Source organism: Equus caballus, chromosome 6 (genome assembly GCF_041296265.1).
Source record: "Equus caballus isolate H_3958 breed thoroughbred chromosome 6, TB-T2T, whole genome shotgun sequence".
Classification (NCBI taxonomy): domain Eukaryota; kingdom Metazoa; phylum Chordata; class Mammalia; order Perissodactyla; family Equidae; genus Equus; species Equus caballus.
In genome coordinates, this window is record NC_091689.1 from 46,174,906 (window position 1) to 46,189,946 (window position 15,041).

Below are 15,041 nucleotides of genomic sequence, written 5' to 3' on the forward strand. Positions count from 1 at the left end.
TATTAAGATGTGATGTAATTAAAATTAATTGTAGGGTTGCATGAGTGGCCTGGGACATGGTTGCCTGCTGCTCTTCCTAAAAGCTGAATCCATGTCCCTGTATTCCCTTAAAAGAAGGGGATCACCTTCCAGAGCAAGGGCTGATAGGCAGTGCAATCCTGCATGTGCCCAGGAGGAAACAAGAAGCCATGGCGAACAGCACCAGTGACCAGCCCAGCACCTATGGGCCCTGGCATTACCACGTGTGCTGAAACATCAGAACGGTAACTCTCATTTCTCCCCTGGAGTATGGCCCTCCTTGCAGCTTCCATTCAGGCAGGGAACAGGGGACAAGTCCAGATCAAGGGGATTGTGCAACTGGTTTCTGGGCAGCAGCGGCAGTTGAGGGATGTGAAAGACAATGATAAATGATGTTTGACCCTTCCTTCCAACTATACTTGAAGATTTCACTGTAGGGCTCTGGGAGGCTGCTACCAATTGATGATGTTAGCATCGCAAGACATAACTTCTGAGCCATGTTCAGTTTGTCATTAACTTGTGTATAATATGGTAAACCCCTCACTTCCTGTGCCCTCACACTTCCTGTCTCCTTTATCCTACTTTACATTTCTCCATAGTACTATCACTATCTAAGATATACACATATCAGCTTATTGTCTGTCTCTCCCAGATTGTAAGGGATTTTGTCTCTTGCACTCTGCTCCATCTCTAGTCTGAGAACAATGCCTGGCACTTAGAAGGCATTCAATAAATGTCAGTAGGAAGAGAAAGAGAACAAAAGACGAGGAGAAGCGTTTTTATAAAGAATGTTTCAATTTATTTTATTATTTTAAATCTGAACCTGCATAAAATGATGGTTAGTTCCCTTTAGCTCAAAGCATCCTGGTGACATGAACTGAAGACCAGCCCAGATTCGGACATTTGTTACTCACCATCAGGTCCAGTGGCCACAGCAATCAGCCCTGTGACTTAAGGTGCATCCACTGAGGCTGTGACAGCCCCAGCAGCAGGTGACTCAGAGGGTTTTCTTGGGGTGATGGTGGGAAGCGGGTGGTGATCACTTACAATGGGTGCTAGAACAGGGCCCTCTCATAGCCTGTGGCCATCTGATGAGAGGGTACCTGAAGGGACATAGGGAAGGGTCCTGGCGCCTGGGAACTCTGGGCTAGAGAGACCCAGTTCTTTCACTGATGGACTCAAAAAAGGGTACCAAACTCCCAAAAGGATACAGCTCAAAAGAGGACCTACAAGAAACTTAAGCTTCGAGTTTCTGAGAAGCAGCATCATTTCTCTTCCTTCCTGTGCTCATTCTCTCGCTTGCTCTCTCTAATTCCTCTGTCTCTCTCTTCACACACACCCGCTTCAAGACCCCCTCAGGTCAGATCCAAGCAGACTGGCGGATGGACACCACACCAGTGTGGGTGCACTGACGTGCTTGTGCGTGGTCTCTCACTGCTGCAGCACCCCCTCGGCACCGAGGCAGGCTCGCTCACACGTTGGTGTGCTGAGAACCAGACGACGCGAGGCTGCCCGGCTGGCTCCAGCCTGAGAGTGCCGAGCTGGCGGCCCGGCTCCTCCTGCTGTGCTGCCCCCCTCCCTGGCTCCTCTGGGCCAGCTCATCCATCACCTTGAGCTTCTCATGCTCCTCTTTCAGGAAGAAGTCCACCAACAAGCTCTTCTCTTTCTTGATCTGGTCGCTGATGTCCGTGGGGATATCCGGGATCATCCAGTCCACGAGGACGCTCAGGAACATCACAAGGTTCTGCCGAAAGCAAGGGAGGGGAGTTGAGAGGAGAGGCCTGGCCCAGTGGGACACTAGCGCGCCACTGTCCACCCTTGTCCCATCAGAGTGACCGCCTCAACAGTGGAGCTGGTGGTATGGCACAGGGGTGAAGAGCACAGACCCAGGAGTGGAACGCCTCCCTGCTCTTCTGGCTCCACTACTTACCAGCAGGTGATCTCAGCCAATGAGCACAATTATATCTGTACACGGGTGTCCCTTGTGGTAAGTGGAATAGTTACAGTACCTACCTCCTGGCGTGGTGAGGATTAAATGAGTCAATGTCTCCCACATAGTGGAGCTTGGTCAGTGTTAGCTATTTCTTCTTCCCTTCTTCAAGTCCATCTCACATGTCCTCTTTTTGCTTCCCGGCCTCTAAGCCTCCAGACATGCCCTCCAGAGATCCAAGGGAAGAGGCACCGAGGCCCGGTGGCCTCTCCAGGGCTTGCTCTGGGCCATCTGCTCCTCTCTTCCTTCCAGCTGACCCTCTGTCCTCTATATCACAGATGGACCTTTGATTTCTGCCCTGACTTCTGGCCTCAGCCAACCTCACAGCCCCCTTACCCTTCCGTTCCACCACTCTAGTCACATTGGCTTGTCTGGGACCCCAGCCTCCAGCCTTCCTTCAGCAGTTTTAAGCTTTTGTGCACACTTAAAATTGGCTTTCTTCTCCCATCTGCTGAGCCCCATCCCCTCCCTTGTAAACACAGGACACCTTGTGTCATTGCGCTTCATTTTATTGTGCTTCACAGATACAGCATTTTTTGCAAGACCCTCCACCAGCAAAAAGATTACGACTTGCTGAAGCCTTAGATGATGGTTAGCATTTTTTAGCAATAAAATATTTTTAATTAAGGTACATTGTTTTTTTAGACATAATGCTATTGCACATTTAAGAGGCTACACTATAGTGTAAATATAACTTTTATAAGCACTGGGAAACCAAAAAATTCTTGTGACTCGTTTTAAAGCGATATTCGCTTTATTGTGGTGGTCTGCAATGGGACCTGCACTATCTCCGAGATATGGTGGCACAGGCAAGGTGAGGCCACCTTTCCCAGGGAGCATTTTCTGTCTGAGTGAGGGAATATATCACAACAGTGCCAGCACGACCCAGTAAATGCTAGCTACTTTTATAGTCTGATTCCCATTCCCTTCCCCTTTCCCCACGCTCTACCCAGCATTCCCCCGGGTGTGGCATTCTTCTCTACCTGCCGACTATATGCTCACTGTCTTCTCCCCTTTGAGATCCAGAGGACAGTGACTGAGCCCAGAGGGGATAGTCAGAGCACCGCTGTCTTCCATGCTGTAAACCTATTCCCAACTTGCCCTTGAACAATCCATGCTCCTAGGGGACCCAGGGAAGACCTTGGGAACACTCTGCTGCTTCCAGAGGCTCCCAGGTGCCCTAGAGCGGCTTCATCAAGCCATACACTCTTCTTTTAAAGCAACTCCTTCCTGTGTGCATGAATGTTACACGCGATGTACGGTAAAGTGAGGAGACTCCTCTGGGCGGGGCAGCAGGGGGATGTCTGAGCGATTTTTCAGATTTATCGCCCCATCTCTCCAGAGGAAGAATGGCTGTCTCCTTTAGGTGAAAGACTAGCCGATGGGCTTCTCCACTTCCTGGGCTGGGGTCCGGGGGCTGGATATTTTAGAGCTCTCCAGAGATTTGCCTTCGGGGAATACAAAAGCCTGAGGGAGACGGAGAGAAAAGGATCTGGGCTCATGCTGCAGCCCCGCTGGAAGGCCGGCAGGACCCCGAGTGGGAGCAGGGCCTCGCGCAGAGAATCTCGGCAATGCAACTGGAGCTGCAGCGATTGTGGGAGATAGGAATCGCTGAGCTCAAGTTTGCTATTCATCCAGGGATGGAGGGATGGCTCCGGGGGCCCTTCCCACCAGATGTCTCAGGGGGTCAAACAGCACTAACAAAGGAAGGAGCCAGGCGGAGCGCTAGAAGAAAGGTTCAGAACTCAGCTGGGGTTATTTGTCTGCTCAGGGTCGAGACTCTGGTTTCCACAGCTCTTCCCACTTTGTTCTCTTGTCTTAGGTTTAAATGGGAGTCTATCTTCCAGCCTGCAACTTACTCCACATCTGTCCTGTAACCTTACTCTGTGCTTTATTCTACTTCTTGCAAATCCATCCGTTAATGGAAGCCCTCTCAAGACAGCTTCCCGCCTCAGCCAGGGAAGGGAGCACTCACTTCTGCCTGCGCCATGCGAATGCCCCTCATGTCACGGAGTGCCATGGAAACTGGAGATGCAGGGCCCGGCAACAAGATGTGGCTGTCCCACCCCCGCACCCTGGCTTCTGGTTGACTCTTCCTTATCTGAACTCACCTGGAAGATTATGACAAATGCCAAACGGGCAGACAGAACGGACCAGTACTGTTTAGAAAACTCATATGGGTTTGGGGCCCACGGCGGCTCTCGGTAATCCTTAAACCTGCCCAAAGAGAAATGTGGTGTTAAACTCGGGCGAGATGGAGGGAAGGGGGCTCCTCTGGGCGAGCTCTCAGGGGCAAAGCAGTAGCAAGCCCTTGGCTCTCAGACTTGGGAAATAGGGGAGGAGGAGAGGAATCCACGGCCCAACCAACATGTGTCCGTGGAATAAAAGGACCAACGTCCGAAAAAGCCACTGTCAGCCTAGAAATGTCTTTTTCTTACTCTCTCTCCAACATCCCCCAAAGCTAGCTCTGGTGTCTGGATTCTCCTTCCAGAGAAGCCCAGGAACCATGAGAGGAACCTAGGACAGTGGCTCCCTCCTGGCTCCCCCTAGCCTGTGGGCTGTGGAGGGGAGAGGGATCCAGACCTCATAAAGTGCTCTGCAGTCTGTGGGCTCAGTGAAGACGCAGGTACTAGCAGACAATCCTGGGCGTCGTCCCTGGTCAGCTGCTTTGGGATTACAGCCACAAGAGGGGCCAGCCTTGCTCGAATGCTGCATTCTTACACCGAAAGGAGGGCTAGTTCAGACCCAGCTGAAGGCTGAGTGAATTTGGAGGAGGGGGTCGGTAGAGGCAATAGTCACGGTTGGGCAGAATCCTCCTTTACTAACCATCTTTATAATCTGTCCATGTGGTTTATGAAACAAAATGTCAGTGCCTGACGTGAGCTCATGCCTCCCTCTCAGACCCATGGAGAGGTCTAGGACTTTTCCTCATAGCTGGCTTTTCACTCCCATCGTGGGATGACTCATGTTAAAAATGGCTCTTTTTCTCAGACTCACTTTTTTCTAAGCCTGGAAAAATGACAAGAGTTGGTACCAGAATAATCATGACCCCACGTGGAACTGTTTCCTCCGTGGAAGTCAACGAATCTTTGATGCTCAGTAAAAGCAAAACAAGCCCTGGGCTGGGGGGGGAGGAGGTGGGGTGGCATCAGGCCACCCAGCAGGGTACATGGCTGTCAAGGAGGGCAGGGTGGGGACTCTGTCCGAACACCGGCCAAGGAAGAAAATGAATGCATACTGAACACACAGTAGGCGTTAATCCCTGAGCAAGAAGCTTTTCTGGAGGCTTTCTCATTTTATCTTCACAACAACATCATCAGGCAGGCATTGATATCCCCATATAACACAGGGGGAAACTGAGGCTCAGAGAAGTTCAATTATCTGGCCAAGTCCTCATGGCCAGCAAGAGGTGGGGTCAAGGTGAGAATCCAAGTCTGGCTGAATTCAGGCTTTTCAGTCCTAGAGCACCTCACCAATAGCTGCAGTTTGGGGTGGGGGACTCAGAAATGGATGCTCTCTGCCCTGAAGGGACCAGCTGCTCTAAAAGACCCATGTTAAAGTCCAGTGGTTCCCAATTTCCCAAGGAGAGACAAGAGAAGAAGAGAAAAAAAAAACGAGGAAGCTGAAAAGAGATGCACACAAACAGATAGAAAAAGACATCGCTACAGAGTCAGCAGCAGAAAGAGACAAACTGAGAACTGGATGCTAAGCATTTGACTAAGGCTGGGCAAGAGGCCAGGAGCTGCCCCCTCCCCACCCAACTCCCCCTGTTCCAACAGCTGATCACAGCTGTTGCAAGCTTGGTTTGACATCCGGATGAAAAGCAAAGCTAACTGCAGCCCAGCAAAATACCACGGGATTCATCAGATCCATCCGTGGCTGAGGACAGAAACATGGCCAGCTCCAGATTACGCTTGCTAATGGGAGAGAGGGAGAGCGTGGCTAAAGGAATAAGGACATCTTGGGGTGGGAAAAACTCAGACTCACCCACCCTCCTGCTGCCCCACAAAGGACCCCATGGCAGAAGGGAATTCATCCTAATCCTCTCAGGACCCTGGGAGGAGGGGCGCGACACACACGCCCACTCCTTCCACGGGGAAATCCTTGCCCGGTGTAGCCCAACGGCTCCTGCCGAAGCAGAGTGTGTCTCTCTTGTCCTCGAGCTTCATCTATGAAGGAACAGCTGCTCACTGACCTCGGTATGACAGCCATCGCTCACCCCTCTTTTCCAGTCAGAAAAGAATCCATAAATAATCTAGTTCTGCCCACCTCTGCAACGAACTCGCCACAGTTTTTGGAAATGTCACTTTTCACCTTTCCCTTCCTGAGTGTCCAAAACATGTTTTGAATCTAACAGGCACATCCGTCTAATCAAGGATGTGGGGAGAGATTAACACAGAGATACGTCCAGAAAGCTCTATTTGAAAACACCTCTGTGCGACAGACTTCGGGTGGTGCCGTTAGGAACTACGTGGCTCTGTTTGGAACTGGAGGGCAAGCTGTCCACAGAAAAGAGCAATCAGTAATTTAACGAATGATGCATCTGTTCCCGATTCTCTTTCCAAAGCCAACTTTTTAAAAACTGTGACCTACGGTAGTAAGAAATACATTTTGCATTAATGCACACATAATCTATATCACTAAGACAAAAATTACACTTGTTTTAAAAAAAAAAAAACCCTTATCCTTGCTGTGTGCAATGCACTGATGCTCTCCTGTTCTGATCTATCCTGTCTTATCCTATTCTACTCCTTAAAATGCTGATCGTGACCCGCCAAAGGGATTTCATAGCCCACTGACGAACACTGACTCACAGTTGGAAAAACATTACGTCCATAAGCCCCCGCCACCAGGTCAATAGTTGGTTGTTTACATTCCAATGTAAGTTAACTTTCATAATTTTTTAAAAATTTCCTCCTAAGAAGTCAAGCCTATCAAATGTCTTCACTGAGTACCTAGAAGATACTAATTTAGACAAAGAGAGAATTAGCTTTAAGACTAGAGATGTCTGCAGAAGAAAGAGTAGCTAATAGATTTAATTGCGTCCCCCAGGGTGACAGTTGTCTGTTTCGCACCTGAGCCCAGTGCATGGCATTGGTGAAAGCACGGGCTTTGGAGTCAGCAGGTGACGGTTTGATGCCACCTCTGTCTCTTTGGTTCTATGTTCTCCAGCAAGTTTCCTAACTTGCTAGGTTCTGATGGCCAAGGTCCTCGTCTCCGGAGTGGGCCTTAACTTCCCATCTCACGGAGCTGTAACGGAGATGAAATGCCAGTGAAGGGTGCTCAGCTGATCTGTCAGATACATACCCAGTAAACGCTAGGTGTTTTTTCTCCTCTGACTGAAGGTGAACCATGAAATACAGCTCTGCTCTTAAAGAGGACAGACCACATGTGCCCCTGCTCCCAGTTCCTCCTGGCTTTCCAGGAAGACTTCTGAGCACTCAAGCACAGACGCCCCAAGTTTCCCATGATGCTGATACGAAACGAAAAGAGTCAGCCAATGCCCCAACCGTAAGGGGCTTCTCTCAGGATCTAAGCCCAGGCAAACAGCACAAATTAGGCAAGTATCAGGGGAGCGGCAAGTAGAACTTCTGCTCCATTACCCTCAGCTCAAATGCTTTCCAGAACCAGACCGCTTCCCCTGGTGAGGGGGCTGGCACCTCCCAAAGTCCTCCTGAGTGGCCAAGCACCAGGTGAACCCCCACATCTGGTCACCTTCTGCATCTGCTGGCTGGGACTTAAGCTTGGGGATGTAATTGCAGGAACCATTCCTGGTTCTCCCCCTCACCCCTCCAAGTCCTCCTTTATCTTCTTTGAGCCATAACATTAATTTTGAGAGTTTCCTTGACCTTCTAATAAGGAGAGTCTTTCAATAATAAAACATTATTATGGAGGGTCTGAAAAGCAAGTGCACACTTGAGCAGCTGTCTCACTTACCAACCATAAGACCCTGGGGAACCTCAACATTCTCATCTATAAAGTAGAAATAATAGAACATGTATCTCAGTGCTGAGTACACAGAAGGTGCGCACTCCGGCTCTCTATCCCAACCATGAGTGAGAGAATATGCACGTGCACGCGCGCGCGTGTGTGTGTGTGTACATCGAATGTTAAAGGAAAAGACAGTGATAATTAAATAAGACAACACACGTGAATGTGATTTCTGGAAGCTTCCACAGAAAATGGACATAACGGTTTCTTCTAAGAGAGAACGACTGGGGTGTGGGCTGAGAAAAGAGTCTTTTCTTTTCCTTTTATATACATATCTAGATATACAGAATTACTTTTATAATAATAAAGGTTAATAATTTCTAAAGAAGAGTGTAATTAGTAGCAATATTCAGTTGACTCAAATATTTTGTTTTTGCTGAGGAAGATTCACCCTGAGTCAACATATGTTGCCAATCTTCTTCTTTTTGCCTCAGGAACATTAGCCCTGAGCTAACATCTGTGCCAATCTTCCTCTATTTTTTGTGTGTAGGACGCCACCACAGCGTGGCTTGATGAGCAGTGTAGGTCCACGCCCAGGATCCGAACCTGCAAACCTGGGCCGCCAAAGCAGAGTGCACCAAACTTAACCATTACACCACCAGGCCAGCCTCCAAATACATTTTTATACTAGGCTTTCAGGAACAAAATTATGGTGTTAACTGAGACAGACTCACATTGAATAAGTGAAACTGGTACAAAAGTCAATGTTACATTGTAGCTTTAAAATCACATTAACATTTTATCTAGACTTCTCTGACACCAAAAAATCACTCTGATTGAGTTGAATTTACACATGATCTAAAGAAATAAGGTTCCCACTAACTCAAAATATATTTCGTTGTTATAAAACACACCAGGAAACAGTGCCTTAAAGAGTCTACAAGTTCATTTTACGTTAATGCACGAAATACTGCATTTTCTTAGGAAAAACATCTAAGAAAGAGTCACATAAACGTATCATTGTGGTTATTGTTGGGAAGATGCTCAGGACTGTGCAGCTGGAGGCGGGGCAGAGCTGGAGAGTCTGCCTGTAATATTTATAATTTTTATAGGAATAGATTAATATATTATGCGTCATTAAATATTAATTTTTTAAAAGAATCTTTGGAGATGATTTATTCCAAGTTCTAATTTTTCCAGATGGGGAAACTGAGGTGCGGAGACAGAAGAGAGACTCCTGGCTCAGATGTTTTCCTCCCAACCTCACTTGCAGGGGTGACCAGTGACAGCGACATTTGCCACAATTCACCACAATACAAAATCATGGTGGGCACGCGGGTGCCAAAATAACAAACTGAGGAGCTGATCAGCAATAGTCAGTAAAGGTTTTGTTAAAAAATGAGATTTTAGTTACATTTAGTTACAGTTAGTAAATGCATTTCTCAGCTTCAAAAAGGGCTATGAAAATAATTTTTTTTGTAATAATCCCAATGGAAATTAATGTCATATTAAGGCTGAACACAATTACATACAATATTTTCATACTGTCTGAGCTACTTAAAACTGCCTTCTGAAATTGGCCTTTAACAAGGGAAAACAGTACAACAATGAGGAACTAATGAGAACCATGTTAGTTCAGTGCTTGATAAAAATCAGGAAAGGCAACAGCCAGAAAACCCGACTCTCCCTTGGGTTTCAGCTCGGAGCAGATGAGAAGCAGCCATGGACTGGAAGGAAACTCACCTCTTCAAAGACCTTTCACAGGACCTTGGGATGGGAAAGAACTTAGGCTTTGCAGAAAGACCCAACAGGAGCTCCCCAAGGACGCTTTCTGGATGCTCAACACCTCCAAACAGACCCAGTGGGTTGACCATGCCCAGTAGGCTCTTCCAGCTCTGGGACCCAGATCCCCGGTCAGGCCCTGCCCTGCTGATGCCTCTGGTCCCATCCAGCTGAGCCAAGAGCCTGAGCCGCCATCCATCCTCCAGGATGCAGTGGCCCTTCGACCCCGGCAAACAGTCACTAATCGTGCCTACAGACTGACGTCACGGGACTGTTTATGGAGCGGCCCTGTCGGAGCAGTGAGATGGCTGAGGCGAACGCTGCTCCAAAAATGCTTGGAATGCATCTCGAACGGGCAGCCAGAGGCCTGGCCTAACTTTTATGGCTATTTTTAAGATACCTCTATCCCTGGCAAGGCTGGGTCGGAGCCTGAGACCTCAGTTTTATTTGACCACATTTATCTCCGGAGGTCACTGAAAGCTAAGAATAAGAAGGGTCATCGAGTTCCCAACACTATTTGCCAGCAAATCAGGGTAAACTGCTCATTTCCCACCACAGAAGTGGTTTTAAAAGCTGGCTTTGGGGCTAGCTACAGAGCTGTGTCTGTTTCTCACAATCCCTCTCCTTCATAGTCCCTTCGCCATTCCCGATTTCTCTCTCTCTCCTTCATTTCTATTTCTCACACTCACTGATAGTTCCTGGCTTAGAAAGACATAAGTGGATCATAGTTCCATTTCCTAAATCTCCAGAGAATTTGGTGATGCCGACACGCCTGCACAGCATGCAGTGAGTAGGACCCACCTGAGCTAGGGACTCCCGTCGACAACTCTTCTCTTCTAGGAAAGGTCACCCCGAAGTACACTTCTTTTATTGTTACATCTAGGTGATATGCTGGCCCTGTTCTCTAGACATCTGCTTACACTGCAGAGTAAGGCATCTCACAATTTAAAATGTAACCCGCTGGTCTTCACACTGCAGTCAGTGATGCCACCAATGAAAACTTCAACTTCATCCCTGCTCCCTTACACCCCTTTGGGGGCTCCCCACTTCCCTAAGAGGGAGCCCGCACTCCTCCCTATGACCAACATGCTCTTCTTGGTCTGGCTCCTGTTTTTTCTCGCAGCCTCATCTCTCATAGCTTCCCCTCTCACTGCAGCTCTAAGCACTGAGCATGAACTAGCTCCTCTACCTGGAAAACACTGCTCTCCCTGGACCTCCTTCATGCCTTGACGCACCCCTTACCCTCCACCACCGTTCCTTCCAGCCTGCTCACCACCCAGGCTGGCTTGGTCATGCGAATGAGGAATATCGTCAAGATTATCTCTCTGGCCACCCTGCTGATTCTTCAGGTTTCTCCTCCCTTGAAGCTTCCCCTGAACACTGAAGTCTGGTTTTGGTGCATGGCCTCCTTCCTCAGGGCTCCCAGAGCTCCCTGCCTTTACCCTATTGTAAATTATTAAAGCTATTTTTAGTTGCTTGTTTACTTACTCATCTCCTCCATCTGGACTCCTTGAAGGAGGCGCTGGGTCTTGTTCCCTTATATAACCAATGCCAAGCCTATAGTAAGGTCTCAAAAATAGTTGCATAATGAACCCATAATTCTCACTGGTACTAAGGAAAAAAAAGTTTGATGTTCCAAGAGTCATTTTTTTTTTTTGATCCTGGAATGATCTATTTTCTGCAGATAACTTTTCTTGGCAGAAATATAGAATGTACTTCCTATGCAGGCACCCAGTGATAATTCAATTCTGCCACTCAGTGGCAGAATTTTTTTTAATGGGCCAAACATAAGCCATGATCCCATCTACTTAAATGGAAACAACGAAGAGAAGAGTTACTGAGCTTTGTAGCTGGCTGGAAGATCCACTGACTTTGAAGGCAGGTACAAGAAAGCCCGATCTGAGCCATGTGTGCTAACAGTACCTGGGGTGCTGGGCATGAGTTGTTTCAGCTGAGTTGTACGCATTCATCTTGACTTCTCACGAGGGAACTATCTCTTACTCCAAGATCACATGCTTCAGATAGAGGTGATTTCACTCCAACCCCCAACCCCAAGGGCCCCAACGGCCATTAAAAGCACCACATTCCTCCGGCTACAATGATTGGTTCTGGGTAGGTCGTGCATACTGATCCTAATCAGTGATCTTCAGTAAGACTTTTGCTGGGGTCATTGGTAAAGAGGTATGGGTCTTTCCTCACTGGACTTGGATCCAGTGTGATACTGGCCTGTAACTGCTGGTCTCCATATGGAGCTTGAAACTATAGTCAACATTGACTGGAGTACAGTTGGGAGAGGGAAAAAGATTTGAGAAGACCTTGACTGAATCAAGTGAGGCCTAAAATTAGGATTATCCTCAACTTTCAATATGGAAGCCATTAAAGTCCGTTTGTGGTTAGGGCCGTTTAAGCCACTGATATATCTGGAAAGCATTTTCATTGTGTTACTGGAAGATCTGTGGTCAAGCGCAAGGTCAGAGAACCTCGGTGCTCTGGATAGACATGTGCTTCTAGACCAACTAAAGAAACAGTGTGAGCCTCGTTTCATCACAAGACAAGTCATACTGGTGTTGCTCCCCACTGCACATGAGGTGGAGCCTTGTGTTCTTGGATAGATGTGAGTTTCACTTCAGAATCTGTCACTAGAAATCTCTATAATGTTGGAGAACTCTTCAACTTTCCAAGCCTCGGTTTCTTTCATGTAGAATGAGGAGTTTCAACATGATGATTTCTATGCTTTCCAGTTATAAAAATGATTGTAAAATTCTCATATTTCAGTGTCTGCTTGTTTAATGTAAACCTGTTGCCTAATTTCATGGACCCTGCTGGAGCAGATCTAGATGCTACAAGGAAAGGCTTCAAGCTGGTACAGACCCTCTGTACAATGGAACTATATCTTTTGGATCTAGCAGACCCAAATCCAGCACCATGGACAGACAGTCTGGCATGCCAGCCACACAGAGAAGTGACCCCCGGGCAGTGCATAATCCAGCAGCAAGTCTGCCTGGAGATGACTTAAGTCCAAGAGCCAGACTCTTTATAGCCCCCAGATACGAAAATACTTGAAACATACAAGCTGATATCAATTGATATCTATGAATAAATTTACTCATTTATTCTTGAGTCTGGCCCCTGATTTTGAGTCTTTTCTCAGTTGGCTAGAGTTGAACCCCAAAGTTATTGATCTTGGGGCCAGAATACCCTTCTATTTAAATCACAAATTGGCAAAGTTGTTTAACTCAGTAATCTGGGTTGGGAAGACCAATTAGGTTTCTCTCTTTTGTGGTCTCAGCCTGTGAATCTGAACCTAAGCAACTGTCTCACAAATGGCTGACCTTGGGTACCAAGGTGTCCCAGGTGGGCAAGCATGACAGACAAGCCCAAGGTCATCAGTGCTGCGAACACAACTGAAACATTGCTTCTTCAATGGAGGCATCGACAGCGTTGACATCTGACACTATCGGGGATAGTCTAAGGAAGCCCTACATTTTCCTAGCAGTACCTTTTCCTAGGTTTTTGTTATTGTTGTAGTTATTGTTCTGTTTTTAAAATATATAAGGTGTGAACTTTGATCAAGTCCTTCATGGGGATTATCACTTAACCCGGGTACAAAAGGGTTAAAGAATTGATTTCCCTCTGCTTGTCTTCTCTTTATTTGCTCTTATTGGGTACATAGTGAAGTTTTATGTTTCTTGGCTTCAATGATCCCTGTGCTGATGGCTTTCAATCATGACTGTAGTCTGGATCTCTCTAGAATTCCAGCTTAGTGTGACTAGGAGTTAGGTGAAAATTACTCCTTAGATTTCCTACCGTCATTTTAAATACAATATGATTGAAATCAAATTCATCATATGTACTATAAAATTAGATTCTCTTAGCATCTTCCCAATCCCTGTCAATGGACCCACAATTTCCCAGTCCTCTGACTTCAGCCCTAACTTTGGAGATCCTTGACTCAGACTCTCTCCAATGTCTCTTGTCACGAACTTTGCAATATATTATATGATATAGCTCATCTTCTCCCTTTCTCTTAATTCCTTCCACCACCCCTGTCTATGCCCACCATGGCTCATGTCTGAACACTGCAGCACCTCAGTTCCCCTCCCTGAGTTCCCCTAATTCTAGTCCATCTTTCTCTCTGAGACCAGATTAATTTTCCTAAGCCAACGTTTCCCTGGCACTAAAAATGTCAGTAACTTCCTATTGCATCACTTTAAAATTGCTGTAAGATTTCCCATTATCTACTTCATCCTACCTATTCAAATTCAGCAATGTGTTGTCTTATATGATCCTAGGAATTTCTACATATATTGTATCTCTGATATTATTCCCTATTAGTACCTCTCGAGCACTCTCCTTGCTAACTACCAAGCCCCTAAGTGTTATCTAACACCCCAAGTTCATGCTCACCCCCATGACTTTGCCTATGCTGACTCCCCATTTAGGATACTCTCTCTTTCTGTCCTACAACTCCTCGTGGCCCCTCCAGGAAGCCTATCCTTTCTATTCTAGCCCCCACCAACCTCCCTCTCCTCTGAACACCCACAATATTCATGGTCCATACTAGATATAATCACTGAATAACCTGCTATGCCTATCTGTTCTGCTTCTTTTCTTCCCAACCAGACCATAAACCCCTTAATAGCAAGGACGAAGCTATATACTTCTTTGTTCCATAGTGTCTAGCAAAAGGCACTCAATAAATATTTGCTGATTCATCAAGATTGATTTATAGCAATGAGGAGGGGAATAGGAGACAGAGGGAAAGGAGGATGACATCATTCTAGGTCATCCAGATAATTCCTTGGATCCACTGCTTCTGGTCCTCCGCTGCCCACCCCCTCCTGATTACTTTACCTGCAGAACTGAACTTCCCGGTCAAACTGTGAGTTTTCTGGCTGCGTTCCCTCCTTCAGCTGGCTGACATTGAAGAAGGAGAGGGTGTGGTTGACAAAGCCATGCAGAGTCCCGTTGTGACTGTAGGTGTACTGGTACACAAGGCGGGGGATAAAGTCGGAGGTGACGGCAATGACAAAAGCCTGAGGGACAGAACCACAAGCCCTTGAGGAGTGGTCAGGAGGGATGCTATCCAGGTGGCACAGAGTCCATCTGGCTGAGACTGTCCCCTTTTGGGCTCCCCATCCAGTGGTGCTACTCTGACTGACATGGATGTTTTTATCCCTGAGCTCATGCAGCTGACTTTCATGGCTCTTCCATCCTTGATACGTGTAAATAAATCTACCAGACAGTAGCTGTCACGAGAGTGAATTACAACCACTGCGGCAAAGGACGCTACGTCAGTGTGAACCGTTCCGTGCTCCGG

At 47.2% G+C, this 15,041-nt stretch overlaps 1 protein-coding gene across 4 annotated transcripts in view; it reads right to left on the reverse strand.

Moving 5' to 3' along the window:
* Positions 1-794: 794 nt before the first annotated feature.
* ANO2 (anoctamin 2) overlaps positions 795-15,041 on the reverse strand; it is a 326,349-nt gene continuing 312,102 nt past the window's right edge. For 3 of the 4 annotated variants that reach the window (XM_070269789.1, XM_023643013.2, XM_070269791.1), the window contains 3 exons: positions 14,576-14,757; positions 4,120-4,225; positions 795-1,762 (listed from right to left, as the gene is read on the reverse strand). In XM_070269789.1, the coding sequence (XP_070125890.1) occupies positions 1,490-1,762; positions 4,120-4,225; positions 14,576-14,757 (561 nt within the window). In that variant the 3' untranslated portion in view covers positions 795-1,489. The remainder of the gene's footprint in view (positions 1,763-4,119; positions 4,226-14,575; positions 14,758-15,041) is intronic. The other variant, XM_070269790.1, reaches the window with a different exon arrangement.